This window comes from Lepisosteus platostomus, chromosome 7 (genome assembly GCF_059453375.1).
Source record: "Lepisosteus platostomus isolate fLepPlt1 chromosome 7, fLepPlt1.hap1, whole genome shotgun sequence".
Classification (NCBI taxonomy): Eukaryota; Metazoa; Chordata; class Actinopteri; order Semionotiformes; family Lepisosteidae; genus Lepisosteus; species Lepisosteus platostomus.
Window position 1 is genome coordinate 23,137,550 of NC_142617.1, and position 15,960 is coordinate 23,153,509.

The following is a 15,960-nucleotide window of genomic DNA, read 5'->3' on the forward strand; positions in this document are numbered from 1 at the left end:
CTGGCACGGTGAGGTGCGTTGGCAGGTGTGTGACGCAGTTGTTGCCTGGTATAGTGAGGTGCACTGGCTGCTGTGTGGTGTGACGCAGTGGTGGCGTGGCACGGTGAGGTGCGCTGGCAGCTGTGTGACGCAGTGGTGGCCTTGCACGGTCAGGTGCGCTGGCAGCTCTATGATTAAGTGGTGGCCGGGTACGGTGAGGTGCGCTGGTAGCTGTGTGATGCAGTGGTGGCCGGGCAGGGTGAGGTTCTCTGGTAGCTGGGTGACGCATTGGTGGCCTGGCATGGTGAGGTGCGCTGGCAGCTGTGTGACGTAGTGGTGTCTTGGTACGATGAGGTGCGCTGGCAGTTGTGTGATGCAGTGGTGGCCGGGTACAGTGAGGTGCTCTCGCAGCTGTGTGGTGTTACGCAGTGGTGTGGCACACCTCAGCGTGCCAGGCCACCACTGATGACAAGTTCATCAGTGAAAAGACCACTGGCATTTTTCCTTCCCCCTACATTCTCAGAGCAGAATCTAATTTAATATTAGCATAATTTATTACAGTGCTAAGTTTAATATTATTTATTAATAATAGTTTATGCTAACACTTAACTTTCTTAACGCGAGAAGTACTACTGTAAGTACCTACTGTACTGTACTTAAGTACTACCATAAGAAGTACTGCTGTAAGCAAAAAAAAAAGAAGGAGTGGTGAAACAGCCCTACTCATACAGTATCAGTATCAACAGACATTGTATCAGTATCAGTTCTTGCTTTGTGCCGTGTTTAGAAGTTTTCCAAACATAGTCTATCAGCGAATGCCATACCATCTCTATTGGATTTAAATCTGGAGATTTGGCTGGAGTTTTCACCCAGTTCACTCGTTCTTCTATAAGCCTTGCCCTTGCTGCTGTGTGTTTCGGATCGTTGTCTTGAAAGAGACTGTGCCTTGATCCAATGTGCGCCCTGATATATGGGGCGGCATGCTGTGTGACCCCGACTTCCTCGAAGAATTCCCGATCCATAATTCCTTCAAAATAAAATTATTTTTCAAGCAATGTAATGCAAGATGCTTTCTAACGTTGGGCAATGTGTTTTTTCTCGAAATTTTGTTTCGAGAGACTTGATAAGTAATTCAAGTGTTTATGATATGTTACTGTTGTGAATGTCTGTGTAGTGTATCTTATTAGCCTGTCCTGACTGGTGGAGCTCATCCAGCTGTGTCTGGATATCTTGGTCAAATATTTGGGTAGTATGTATTGTCTGTTTAGGGTTCTGTAGCATTCCACATGGCTGGGCAGCTTGTTCCCCCCTCCCGCCCCTCTCTGTGTACAGTAGAGCCTCCTGTCCTGGCTGGTAGAGCTCATCCAGCTGTGTCTGGCTAATATTAAAATATTAAAGCCAGTACTTTAATATTGTTTTCTGTATGTTTATCAATAGTGGGTACTGGCCTAATTCGGTCCTGCACCAGTTGTTAGGTGTTTTTTAGGTGTTGTTAGGGCTTCTACCAAATATGAACACATGGCTGAAAATGTATACAATTCTAATATTTCCTTTTTTCCCATTAAAAGTATAACATATGTGGTGTGAGAATGAGGTCCTCATTTAAGTGCAACAAACTGAACAAAGTTCAAGGGGGTATACGCTTTCTGTAGACACTTTATTTCCTCTTTTTCCATACTCTAAGAAATGATTTGGGAAACCTGTGGGACACTGGAGGTCGTTATACATGAGCCTCTTTCTGCACCTTTTAAGCCATTGAAACCTAGTTGCTTTGTTACAAGGTCTAATATTACAGTAGGTGTGGTTTCCGTCTCCTAATTTCTGAGAATGATCAAATTGGGGAATAAGTTGTAGGGAATACCACTCTTGCACTTCTAAGAAAAGAATATCTCAAATGAAACTCGCTATAGAAAGACATCTTGTTGAAAAATTCTTTATTTTTTTCTAATTTCTAAAGAAAAAACATTCATCAAGTCCTTCACAAATGTTTTGTTTGTGACTTTCTCTGTTGTTCCCTTTCACACTCAACTGAACTATGTGTTATGTCTTGTAAACGTAATCAAACATTTCACTTAGGTGTGTGGGTTAACACAAACCCATATTGTATGAAACATTCAGTTTTTTATTCACGTTTTTTCTAACAATTGCATCCATGCTAGGACTACAGTAAACAACACTTTTTACTAAAGTAAATGAAATTGTTCATTAAACAAGACACATTGTTTTAAATGTATGCAATACGACGACACTAAAAACAACACTGAAACTTTTCATTGAAATATTGTACAAGATTGTGCATATTCAATGGATTTCTCCTGGTGCTTTTTTTCATCAGTCTTTTCATATTCTTGTTCTCTACTCAGGTGTCTCCTGTTCCTTTGGTGATGTCTGCTGTACACACATGGTATCATACACTTGAGCAAAGTGTGATACCACATTTTGTTCTTCTCCTAAAATAAAGATGAACATTGACAAAAGTCAGAAGCACTCTTTTCTTTGACAGACGAATAAAACAATGCAAGAATAACCATACTCTCTGTTCCTTACTCATTTCTACCTACCTGTTTGACCACTTTGTCTCCTTCAGTCAGGACAGGGTCCTGGGGCTGACTCTGAGCAATCTGAGAAGAGCTCTCTGTGATCTTCTCCCCTACATTGGCTACATTGTGCTGTGTTTGAAATCCAGGGATCGCCTCCGGTAAGTTCCTCGGTCCTTTTTGGGACTTGAAAGTGTAGAATCATTTTGTGACTACATTTCATTGTCATGCACTGATATGTTCTGGTTTGTGTTTGATTACTGTAGGCGTTCAAGTACTTTCTTTTTGTTCTAGATTGGCAGTGTTTGAGATGGTAGGAACTTGTCATATTCTCAACTTATTTTCTCTATGAGACTCTGAATGCTCTGTAAACATACTAGTTTAGCAATTCTTAGAAATCTGAAAGCAGTGTTACCTGTATCATTTTTTGTCTTGGTAGTAGTATTGCAGCTCCAACATCAGCACTTAAATAAAGGTTTGTGATGTTACTTGTCCTTGGAGTTAGTATACTCCTGAGAAGTCAAGAGAAATCTTACGTAAGCATTAATTATGTTTCACTTTTGAAAGCAAAGTACGTGTCAAGTACTTTGAAGGCATTTGTTGATACTTTTAAGCACTTTCGTTGATTATTATTATCCTTCAATTAGTTATTACAAGTCCAACATTCTCTACATGATCTCACTCCATATTCAGAATGTGGGAATACAGTTGTTTTAAGGAAATGCCACTGAATAGATAGTAGCTGCACTCTACAAAGATGAATTTGCTAATTATTCAGTCAGGGACACAGCTTATACTTCAGTAGTCTTAGATCATTTAATGATGATTATTGTACTTTATAACTAGCAAAATCCCCATATCCTGTTCATTGCCCCTTTTTCAGTCATGTGGATTGACTTATGCCTGAAGTGGTTAATTCTCACCTTGACATCTCATAGAACAACTGAATCTCTACCAAGGGTGAATGTGTCCTTCCTCTTAATGTCTAAAAGAAAAGGTTAAAATTCATTGAAGCAAAATGCAACAACCCAAAATGTTGGGGAGGTCGTTTCCACAGTTATTTCATATGACAGTGCTTGGAGTGAAACTACATGACCATGGTGAAGAAGTAAAAACACTTTACCTTGTTCCTCCTGACTGATGTCCTTATGCGTGTTTTGCACAGTTGAGCGTTTTGTGTCTTGTCGTCTGTGTAGGCAACAGCCCTCTTCCCTGGGATAGAACTAGATGATATTTAGACACGTTAATTTGACTTCTCCATTTCTCACATTGATGTGGATATGATTGTAATGCTCTGTTTTGTGGGCTTCCCAAGAAAACAATAAATCCCTTACTACTTGTTCGAAATGCAGTAGCACAGATCCTAACAAATACAAGAAAGAGAATATCATTCCTGTTTTGAAAAAACTTCACTGGTCACCTGTATTATCTAGGATAAATTTGAAAGTTCTTTTACTTGTTTTTAAAGCTTTAAGCGACCTAGCACGTCTGTACCTTACTGAATGTCTGTCTTCATATGTTCCTATACGTGACCTGAGATCTGCACATACTGGCCTACTGCAAATACCACATGTGAAATGCAGAAAGAGTGGAGAGGCTGCTTTTTGTTTTTATGCTTCTAAATTATGAAACTCACTACCACTTTTTATTAGGCAGTCAAGCTCGGTACATTGTTTTAAAAAAACATTTGAAAATGTTGCTTTTAGTTAAAGTGGTTCTTTGTTCTTTCTATTTATGTTTCTTTTTTTAGTTCTCTTTAATTGTTCTTATTTTATTACGACTTTCCTAATTTTTATTTATTTAATTGACATGTATGTTGCTTTACTGTATTGCTGTATTTTCCTTGACAACTGAAAGTATATCTCTCAATTTTAATATTTTATTTTTACGCTTGGTTTGTAAAGCACCAAAGCACTATTTGTATGAAAGGTGCTCTATAAATAAAGTTTATTATTATTATTTTTAATATTATTATTATACTTTGTTACATTTTTGGTTAGGACAAAGATTCTATTAGAGGTGGCCTCTTTTACCCCGTTCCAAAAAATCGGAAAACTACCTTCAGAATACACTGACAATGACCATCTACTGTCTCCTCTTACTGTGTATTGTCATCATGCATATCTTGTGTATTATTTATTGTTGTTGGTTTTGTCATTCTGTAAAGAAGCCACCTTTCAAGGCACTATATCAAATAATGTTTGTTATTATTATTTACATTTTTCATCGTTGCATCTGGCGAAGAGTCTTAAGAGAATATCAAAGAACACGTTGCTCTTACCTTTCTATTCCAAGAAATGCCCTCAGCTCGGATTGCAGAGATTGACCTCTCTGTCTCAAATTCTGAGAAACATAGACACGATTGAAAAATGACCATTTCCTAAGATTCACATAACATCACCAGTCAACATTTGCCACTTGACATCAATAGAAACCATAGAGTACATGACATTTCCAATCAGTTTTCTTTCAAGGTACAATACCAATCGCCTTGCCAGAAGAGTTATACTGCGGTAGATAAATATTACAAATGTCAGATACACGCAGAGTTGTTTGGATTACTATGAAAAGATTGGCAAATATATTTATGTTCATTATATTTCTTGGAGTGACAGAGCTAAAGAGACAAAAATACTTACCTTTATCTCTGCAGACAGGATCGCAAGGGATTCCCTTATACTGGGTTCCTATATAACAAATAATACATTATTCAAAAAACATGATATTTCTCTGTACATTGGCAGCATGATTATTTATCATTACAGTTTTAGTTAGCTTTAATTTTGTAAACCCCAAGTAAACATAGTTTGTGCCTTTCTCTGAACTTTTTGGCATTTCAATTCAGTTGTTTGTAAGCTTATTTTACAGTTGCTAGGTTGATGAAGTTCCTGAACTGTGCAGTATTTCTTTTGGGTTTGGTGCGAATAATATTGTAGCGGTTGGGGGAAAAAAGCACAGGTGCCATCCCACCATTAAACCCTGAAACTTACCTTAGCCGATTCTTCAACTAAACCAGACATGTTAACTAAGTATTAGTTCTGTTGTTCTGTTGTCTCCTTGGAGACACTTGGAACTGGTGTGATGCTGGTTCGTGTTCTATGACATCATTCGTTCTAAATGTAAATGCAGGTATTGGCACAACATAGTAAAATGATGTAAAGTTATGGATCCATTTATAATTTTCACTCAGTTTGAAAGAGTTCCTGTTGTGTGGTTAAACTTTGTGTTACGGAGGGTTAACTGGGGTTCTGGCTACTAGTTAGGCTTGGTCATTCAGTCATCTGCTTCATGAAATAGGAAGCTAAGAGATCTGTGTTTTAGTTTTACTGTTTGTTTTTGTTCTATAGAATAAGAAATGTTTCATTAATATTAGTAATAGAGTAGCTGTTTCTCTAAACAGTGTGTGTCAGTTTGCACTGCAGGTGTGCCAGGTAGAGACCATTTAAGAACCAAAAAATATGCTGTCATTTACTGCCGTGGCTAATTTCTGTTAACCTTGTCTCTCACTCACTTTGATGAGCAAAATGTTCATACATAAAGCATACATTTCTGATTGGTCAGAAGAAGCTTCTTAACATATAAGGTATAAACAAAGTCAGAAAGTTAGGCACTTAGGTCAGCCTTAGGCAGTTAACCAAGACCATAATCCGATAAGAAGCTATTCCCTTTCATGTTGCTAAATCACATGTAGGATACATGAGTTACACCTCCACTTAAGAGACCTTAAAGAAACCTTGGCCAGCCAGGAGTGTAGAAAACCGTAAAACAGTTCTTGAGGAACTTGAACTTGAACTTGAACTTTATTGCCATATGTAACCGGTACTGGTACAATGGAATTCTTACTTACAGAAAGTCTCTTGATTGTAAAACAAGTGTAAAAAACAAAACAAAGTGCAAACAGTGCATCAAGACAATGTACAAAGAAACAATAGACAATGTGCAAGTAAACATGCAGACAGTTTGAATGTAAACAATACAGACGTGTAAACAATGACTGGAGACATACAATAAATAAATTACAATGAGGTAGATGGTGATGGTGTAGGTGTGGTCCGAGGGGGATGGCTAAATGTGTTCACCAGTCTCACTGCTTGTGGATAGAAGCTATTGAAGAATCTAGTGGTAAGTGTCCGTATGCTCTTATATCTCTTGCCTGAGGGCAGTGGGGTGAAGAGCTCATGCCCGGGGTGGTGACTGTCCTCTGTGATGGCCAGAATTCTACCACGGCAGCGGTCCTCATAGAGCTGTTTAATCTCGGTGAGACCGCAGCCGATGATCTTCTGGGCCATATTGACCATTCTCTGCAGTGCCTTTCTTTCTCGCGAAGAGGTGTTGCCATACCACATGGTGATCCCGTTGGTGAGGACGCTCTCGATAGTGCAGCGGTAGAAGTTCACCAACACATGTATTGGCATCCCCCATCGCTTGAGGCACCTCAAGAAATAAAGGCGCTGCTGAGCCTTCTTCATGATAGAGTCAGTGTTCACAGTCCAGGTTAGATCTTTAGAGATGTGAATTCCCAAAAACCTAAAGCTGGTGACTGTTTCCACTTCCGTTCCATCAATACTGAGTGGGCTGTGAGTGTGTGGCCTGTGTCTCCGAAAGTCCACTATTAGCTCTTTCATTTTCTTTATGTTCAAGTCCAGGTTATTGCTATGACACCACCTAAGCAGCTGTACAACTTCATCCCTGTAAGTGGACTCGTCATCATCACTGATCAGTCCTATTATAGTGGTGTCATCGGCAAACTTAATGATACGGTTGTTGCTGTGTCTTGCTGTGCAGTCGTGAGTAAATAGGGAGTACAACCTTGGACTCAGACAGCAGCCTTGTGGGGTTCCAGTGCTCAGGGTGAGTGGTGTGAGTGGTGACAGCATCATCCACTGATCTGTTGTTCTGGTAGGCGAACTGCAGGGGGTCCAGGGACTCTGTGATGGAGGAGTTGATGTGTGACAACACCAGCTTCTGCAGGCATTTCATCACCACAGATGTTAATGCTACTGGGCGGTAATCATTCAGGCATGTCACTTTTGTCTTTTTGGGGGTTGGAACAATAGTGTTTTTTTCAAAGCAGGTGGGGACCATGGACTGTGACAGGGAGGAGTTAAAGATGTCTGTAAACACTGTGGTCAGCTGGGCTGCACATGACCTCAGGACGCGAGGTGGTATCCCATCAGGCCCTGCAGCCTTACGGATTTTCACCCTGCTCAGAGTCTTCTGCATGTCCTGCTCTGAGAGTTTCAGAATAAAATCTCGCCCTGCGCACTTGGGGTCTTCTCAGCATTGCCCGTGTTCAGAGCATCAAAGCGGGCATAGAAGTGATTCAGCTCGTCAGGCAGGGATGCGTTGTACGTGTCAATCTCCTGGCTGCAGCCCTTGTAGCCTGTGATTGACTGTAATGCCTGCCACAGCCTCCGGGTGTCAGCGCACTGCATGACACCCGGAGGTGAATGAATTGAACTGAGGACCTAATTGTTAACTCTTAACAGGCAAAGGTTCCTTCAGTCCTATGAGAAATATTTTAGAATTGAACTAAAGTGTGTTTCCGATACAGGAGCATATGTCTGTCAGGGCCTATTGGAGAGGCCATGCATGAGAACCCCTGGCTGCAGTTCCACATCCCCCTGAAAGTAAAGAGAGCCATAAGCACGGAGCTGAGGACACTGCTCCAGGACATGCTGGCTGTCGATCCTGACCAGCGACCAGAAGCCATCCAGCTGGAGAAGCAAGTCAGGCAAGCCTTGGCACGAGAGAAAACATCTTTGTAGTGACTGATAGCAAGATGTCCGTGACCAAGGGCAATTCGTGATTTCATTTTTATGTCCCGAAATGCCACTGCCTTTGTGCTGTAGATTTCTGATTTAGACGGGCATTTCTATGGACAACTTTGACTTTTCTGTGGGTCCAATGAAAATACGTTTTTAAACTTATTCTTTGTTACAGTTTTCGAAAGTTTAAAGACATTCACTGAGTTGACGATAAAGGAAAAGTTTCATCTTTCACCTCTTCGAAGGTAGTCCGGTCAGAGGTACAATATATGTCTTCATGTCTTCATCCTCCATGTTTGTAACTACAGGTTTCACAGTTGTGAGCTAAGACACAAAAACACCTACAAATGGCAGTTCCAAATGTATCAAATGTATAAACCTGGGCTGAAAAAGTGTGTACAGTATATACTCTGTGTAGGTCTGATAAAAGTATTTGAGTCAAAGTGTCATATGGATACAAATTCTCATGATTTTGTATTGTGTGCTTTTTCTCTGTTCTGCTTTATTGAAAGAAATCAGATGCTCTTCCTGAAACTTACCTTAGCTGATTCTTCAGCTAAACCAGACAGACTTCTCAAATTCTCAAATATTATCAAATCTTGTTGGTGCAGAGGTGGCGGAGCCCTATACCAACAGACTCACAGCTGAAATTGCTGTGAAAAGGGCTTCTACAAAATATTAACACGTGGGTGAAAATGTATGCAGTTCTAATATTTCATTTTTTCCCATTGAAAGTATAACATGTGGTGTGAGAAAGAGGTCCTCATTTAAGTGCATGAAACTCAGGCACTGGCGCAACAAACTGAACAAAGTTCAAGGGGGTATACGCTTTCTGTAGACACTTTATTTCCTCTTTTTCCATACTCTAAGACAGTGGTTCTCAAACTTTTTGGACCAAGTACCACCCCTAATCCAACCAAAGTATCCAAGTACCACCTAAAAGTCACTATCTCATAGGAACCCCAGAAATTATCAATGACCAACATGAGCGCATGTGCACACACACTCACACATACATGTAATAAATATTATAATAATAAACTTTGTTTGATATATTAAAATGTGGCTTCTCAAAGTGTTTTACAGAAAAAAAACAACACATAAAAATAAAAAAGCACCATTTCAGTGAGAGGGGTGAGCCTGTTTAGTCGAGCAAAGCAGATGTGAATTAATTTTTCGAGCCTTGATACAATTCACAACAGTCTAACAGATTTTAAATCGTCAGGCATTTTCTTGACGGCAAAGGTCTCGCGGTGGATGTTGCAATGAAACCATTAATTTCTGGAGCAACCTCTCTAATTCGTGCAACTACACCCCTGTGTCGGCTTGTCATTGCACTACCACCGTCTGAACAAACTCCGACACATTTTATCCAGTCGATGCCAGTCTCTTCGATAAATTCATTCAGAAGCTGAAATACGTGCTCTCCTGTAGTTCCTGTTGGTAGCGGCTTACAGAACAGGAAGTCCTCACGGGACGTACCCTCAAACTCGTATCTAACGTAAGCGAGCAAATTGGCCAAATCGACTACAGACTCATCTAATTGCAGTGAAAAACATCTGCTCAACGTAACGCGCACTGTCAGCGTACTTTTGATATAATCCTTCATTTCAATAATTCTATGAATGACTGTGTCTTTCGGGGGGGGGCAGCAGGTCGAGCTGTTCAGCAGCTTTTTCTCCACACATAATATTGTGGGGCTTACCTGCTTTAGCAATCCGCAAGCTTGCATTTTTCCACGTTTCCGTTTTTATTTCAGTGTTTATTTTAAGTATTTATTTCATGCGCATGGGAGAGAAACACAGAGACGCTCGGTGTATTTTTCTCAAATTAACTTAGAACAGTTCTTAAATATTTCTCTGTTATTTTTCACGCTTTCCTGTGCTCACAAGATTACCAGCGTTCGTTGCACGCATTTCTATGCATTCCTGTGTTTGCAACGTTGGCATTGTTCCAAAATCACGCACGTTCTCCTTTCTCCCTATTTGCTGGAGATACAGTAGATTTTTTAAAATACAATTGGTCATTTGCGTCCGTAGCACGCATTCCTATAGAGTGGTATAGAATTACAGAGTATCTCTTGTGTCCACTGAAGTATTAGCGCGCACTGTATCGTAGTACGTAGGCTGCGTATTCGACACGTATAAAAATACAAAATATGAAAACCCGTCCCGATTTTTTCAGCGCACACAACACAGTTCCAGGGTCATTTGGCGTACCACCTGGCGGCACGCCACGTACCACTGCTGGTACGCGTACCACAGTTTGAGAACCACTGCTCTAAGAAATGATTTGGGAAACCTGTGAGACACTGGAGGTCATTATACATGAGCCTCTTTATGCACCTTTTAAGCCATTGAAACCTAGTTGCTTTGTTACAAGGTCTAATATTACAGTAGGTGTGGTTTCCGTCTCCTAATTTCTGAGAATGATCAAATTGGGGAATAAGTTGTAGAGAATACCACTCTTGCACTTCTAAGAAAAGACTATCTCAAATGAAACTCGCTATAGAAAGACATCTTGTTGAAAAATTCTTTATTTTTTGTAATTTCTAAAGAAAAAACATTCATCAAGTCCTTCACAAATGTTTTGTTTGTGACTTTCTCTGTTGTTCCCTTTCACACTCAACTGAACTATGTGTTATGTCTTGTAAACGTAATCAAACATTTCACTTAGGTGTGTGGGTTAACACAAACCCATATTGTATGAAACATTCAGTTTTATATTCAAGTTTTTTCTAACAATTGCATCCATGCTAGGACTACAGTAAACAACTTTTTTTACTAAAGTAAATGAAATTGTTCATTAAACAAGACACATTGTTTTAATGCAATACATTGTGTATGCAATACGACGACACTAAAAACAACACTGAAACTTTTTATTGAAATACTGTACGAGATTGTGCATATTCAATGGATTTCTCCTGGTGCTTTTTTTCATCAGTCTTTTCATATTCTTGTTCTCTACTCAGGTGTCTCCTGTTCCTTTGGTGATGTCTGCTGTACACACATGGTATCATACACTTGAGCAAAGTGTGATACCACATTTTGTTCTTCTCCTAAAATAAAGATGAACATTGACAAAAGTCAGAAGCACTCTTTTCTTTGACAGACGAACAAAACAATGCAAGAATAACCATACTCTCTGTTCCTTACTCATTTCTACCTACCTGTTTGACCACTTTGTCTCCTTCAGTCAGGACAGGGTCCTGGGGCTGACTCTGAGCAATCTGAGTAGAGCTCTCTGTGATCTTCTCCCCTACATTGGCTACATTGTGCTGTGTTTGAAATCCAGGGATCGCCTCCGGTAAGTTCCTCGGTCCTTTTTGGGACTTGAAAGCGTAGAATCATTTTGTGACTACATTTCATTGTCATGCACTGATATGTTCTGGTTTGTGTTTGATTACTGTAGGCGTTCAAGTACTTTCTTTTTGTTCTAGATTGGCAGTGTTTGAGATGGTAGGAACTTGTCATATTCTCAACTTATTTTCTCTATGAGACTCTGAATGCTCTGTAAACATACTATTTTAGCAATTCTTAGAAATCTGAAAGCAGTGTTACCTGTATCATTTTTTGTCTTGGTAGTAGTATTGCAGCTCCAACATCAGCACTTAAATAATGGTTTGTGATGTTACTTGTCCTTGGAGTTAGTATACTCCTGAGAAGTCAAGAGAAATCTTACGTAAGCATTAATTATGTTTCACTTTTGAAAGCAAAGTACGTGTCAAGTACTTTGAAGGCATTTGTTGATACTTTTAAACACTTTCGTTGATTATTATTATCCTTCAATTACTTATTACAAGTCCAACATTCTCTACATGATCTCACTCCATATTCAGAATGTGGGAATACAGTTGTTTTAAGGAAATGCCACTGAATAGATAGTAGCTGCACTCTACAAAGATGAATTTGCTAATTATTCAGTCAGGGACACAGCTTATACTTCAGTAGTCTTAGATCATTTAATGATGATTATTGTACTTTATAACTAGAAAAATCCCCATATCCTGTTCATTGCCCCTTTTTCAGTCATGTGGATTGACTTATGCCTGAAGTGGTTAATTCTCACCTTGACATCTCAAAGAACAACTGAATCTCTACCAAGGGTGAATGTGTCCTTCCTCTTAATGTCTAAAAGAAAAGGTTAAAATTCATTGAAGCAAAATGCAACAACCCAAAATGTTGGGGAGGTCGTTTCCACAGTTATTTCATATGACAGTGCTTGGAGTGAAACTACATGACCATGGTGAAGAAGTAAAAACACTTTACCTTGTTCCTCCTGACTGATGTCCTTATGCGTGTTTTGCACAGTTGAGCGTTTTGTGTCTTGTCGTCTGTGTAGGCAACAGCCCTCTTCCCTGGGATAGAACTAGATGATATTTAGACACGTTAATTTGACTTCTCCATTGCTCACATTGATGTGGATATGATTGTAATGCTCTGTTTTGTGGGCTTCCCAAGAAAACAATAAATCCCTTACTACTTGTTCGAAATGCAGTAGCACAGATCCTAACAAATACAAGAAAGAGAATATCATTCCTGTTTTGAAAAAACTTCACTGGTCACCTGTATTATCTAGGATAAATTTGAAAGTTCTTTTACTTGTTTTTAAAGCTTTAAGCGACCTAGCACGTCTGTACCTTACTGAATGTCTGTCTTCATATGTTCCTATACGTGACCTGAGATCTGCACATACTGGCCTACTGCAAATACCACATGTGAAATGCAGAAAGAGTGGAGAGGCTGCTTTTTGTTTTTATGCTTCTAAATTATGAAACTCACTACCACTTTTTATTAGGCAGTCAAGCTCGGTACATTGTTTTAAAAAAACATTTGAAAATGTTGCTTTTAGTTAAAGTGGTTCTTTGTTCTTTCTATTTATGTTTCTTTTTTTAGTTCTCTTTAATTGTTCTTATTTTATTACGACTTTCCTAATTTTTATTTATTTAATTGACATGTATGTTGCTTTACTGTATTGCTGTATTTTCCTTTACAACTGAAAGTATATCTCTCAATTTTAATATTTTATTTTTACACTTGGTTCGTAAAGCACCAAAACACTATTTGTATGAAAGGTGCTCTATAAATAAAGTTTATTATTATTATTTTTAATATTATTATTATACTTTGTTACATTTTTGGTTAGGACAAAGATTCTAGTAGAGGTAGCCTCTTTTACCCCGTTCCAAAACATTGGAAAACTACCTTCAGAATACACTGACAATGACCATCTACTGTCTCCTCTAACTGTGTATTGTCATCATGCATATATTGTGTATTATTTATTGTTGTTGGTTTTGTCAATCTGTAAAGAAGCCACCTTTCAAGGCACTATATCAAATAATGTTTGTTATTATTATTTACATTTTTCATCGTTAAATCTGGCGAAGAGTCTTAAGAGAATATCAAAGAACACGTTGCTCTTACCTTTCCATTCCAAGAAATGCCCTCAGCTCGGATTGCAGAGATTGACCTCTCTGTCTCAAATTCTGAGAAACATAGACACGATTGAAAAATGACCATTTCCTAAGATTCACATAACATCACCAGTCAACATTTGCCACTTGACATCAATAGAAACCATAGAGTACATGACATTTCCAATCAGTTTTCTTTCAAGGTACAATACCAATCGCCTTGCCAGAAGAGTTATACTGCGGTAGATAAATATTACAAATGTCAGATACACGCAGAGTTGTTTGGATTACTATGAAAAGATTGGCAAAATATATTTATGTTCATTATATTTCTTGGAGTGACAGAGCTAAAGAGAAAAAAATACTTACCTTTATCTCTGCAGACAGGATCGCAAGGGATTCCCTTATACTGGGTTCCTATATAAGAAATAATACATTATTCAAAAAACATGATATTTCTCTGTACATTGGCAGCATGATTGTTTATCATTACAGTTTTAGTTAGCTTTAATTTTGTAAACACCAAGTAAACATAGTTTGTGCCTTTCTCTGAACTTTTTGGCATTTCAATTCAGTTGTTTGTAAGCTTATTTTACAGTTCCTAGGTTGATGAAGTTCCTGAATTGTGCAGTATTTCTTTTGGGTTTGGTGCGAATCATATTGTAGCGGTTGGGGGAAAAAAAGCACAGGTGCCATCCCACCATTAAACCCTGAAACTTACCTTAGCCGATTCTTCACCTAAACCAGACATGTTAACTAAGTATTAGTTCTGTTGTTCTGTTGTCTCCTTGGAGACACTTGGAACTGGTGTGATGCTGGTTCGTGTTCTATGACATCATTCGTTCTAAATGTAAATGCAGGTATTGGCACAACATAGTAAAATGATGTAAAGTTATGGATCCATTTATGATTTTCACTCAGTTTGAAAGAGTTCCTGTCGTGTGGTTAAACTTTGTGTTACGGAGGGTTAACTGGGGTTCTGGCTACTAGTTAGGCTTGGTCATTCAGTCATCTGCTTCATGAAATAAGAAGCTAGGAGATCTGTGTTTTAGTTTTACTGTTTGTTTTTGTTCTATAGAATAAGAAATGTTTCATTAATATTAGTAATAGAGTAGCTTGTCACAACCACCAGGCAGTCAAGACCAAATCGTAAGCGAGCTAATCAGCCCCAGCAGCGGGTGATTATTAACAAACGCCTCCGCACGAGTTAAACCACCTGCGCACACTCACTGTGCGGTGCGCACTGCTATTTATACCATCTTCACCTGCTTCCCACTGCTCGGTATTGAGTCTACTCCTTGAGAGCTCTACCTGGCGTTTTTCCCCGTAACTCGTTTATTCTGGATTTTGGATTCCCCTTCTGCCTTTTCGACTTTGCACCTCACCTCTCGCCTCGGACTGTTCGCTACCGGAGAACTTCCTGGATTACGATTTGCCTTTCGCCTTTTGACTACGACCTTGCCTCTCGTTTTGGTTTGTTCGCCTGCCTCATCTATTACCCGTGCCTGCGTCTGCACAGGATCCTTGTATCTTCCCACCAGGGATTCCTAACAGAATACCGAGCCCCAAGATGGATCCCGCGGACGCACAAGCTTTTTGCTCACTTTTCAATCGCCATTCCCAAGCTCTCACCCAGCTTCAATCTTCGCTCCACATTCTCTCAAATCACGTCGCTGTCCCCTGTCCCTTTGCCTCCAGCACAGACCACTGCTCCAATCCCTGTAACCCCGCCCACCTCTCCCGTAGCCTCACCGTTTGTTCTCCCGGAAAGATATGACGGCAACACCGCGGGCTGTAGGGGTTTTATTGCTCAATGCTCCTTGGCTTTCCAGTTGCATCCTGAGCATTTTTTTTCTCCCCGGGAGCAGATTGGTTTCGCCCTTTCCTTGCTCACTGGCAAGGCTCTGGATTGGGCAGCTGTGTTGCTTGCTAGGGGAGACTTTCAGTTTGCTGATTTCCAGCTTTTTGCTGACCAGCTCCAAGCACATTTTTCTCCAGTCAACCCGGACCTGACTCATCTCCGGCTCGCCTCGCTTCGTCAGGGTGATGGATCTCTGAATGATTATGTGGCTGACTTCCAAGCCCTCGCCACGGAGTCTGACTGGAACCCTGAAGCCCTGATTTGCCTTTTTTATAAGGGTCTCTCTGAAGATCTAAAGGACCACCTGGTGCTCTCGCCACTTCACAACCGCTCTCTCGAATCGGCAATCGCTCAGGTGGTTGAACTGGACACCCGCATTCGGCTGAGGAGAGCAGA

At 39.8% G+C, this 15,960-nt stretch overlaps 1 protein-coding gene and 2 long non-coding RNA genes across 4 annotated transcripts in view; 1 reads left to right on the plus strand and 2 right to left on the minus strand.

Annotated features, from left to right (window-relative positions):
• LOC148658483 (uncharacterized) overlaps nt 1–11,588 on the plus strand; it is a 32,334-nt gene extending 20,746 nt beyond the window's left edge. The window contains exons 3-4 of one of the 2 annotated variants that reach the window (XR_015940083.1): nt 2,567–2,677; nt 11,483–11,588. Coding sequence is in view for 1 of the 2 variants with exons in the window: in XM_088639731.1 (XP_088495857.1) it covers nt 2,567–2,677; nt 8,071–8,284 (325 nt within the window). In the remaining variant the exon portion in view is untranslated. Of the gene's footprint in view, nt 1–2,566; nt 2,678–8,070; nt 8,732–11,482 lie in introns of those variants that run through there. The other variant, XM_088639731.1, reaches the window with a different exon arrangement.
• Nucleotides 1,899–3,735, minus strand: LOC148658484 (uncharacterized). Its single transcript, XR_015940085.1, has 5 exons — nt 3,640–3,735; nt 3,440–3,501; nt 2,932–3,028; nt 2,541–2,702; nt 1,899–2,429 (listed from the first exon to the last, which is right to left on the minus strand). It is a non-coding gene; the product is annotated as an uncharacterized LOC148658484 (long non-coding RNA).
• On the minus strand, nt 11,152–14,188 carry LOC148658485 (uncharacterized). Its single transcript, XR_015940084.1, has 7 exons — nt 14,073–14,188; nt 13,714–13,775; nt 12,556–12,655; nt 12,356–12,417; nt 11,848–11,944; nt 11,457–11,618; nt 11,152–11,345 (listed from the first exon to the last, which is right to left on the minus strand). It is a non-coding gene; the product is annotated as an uncharacterized LOC148658485 (long non-coding RNA).
• Nucleotides 14,189–15,960: the final 1,772 nt, after the last annotated feature.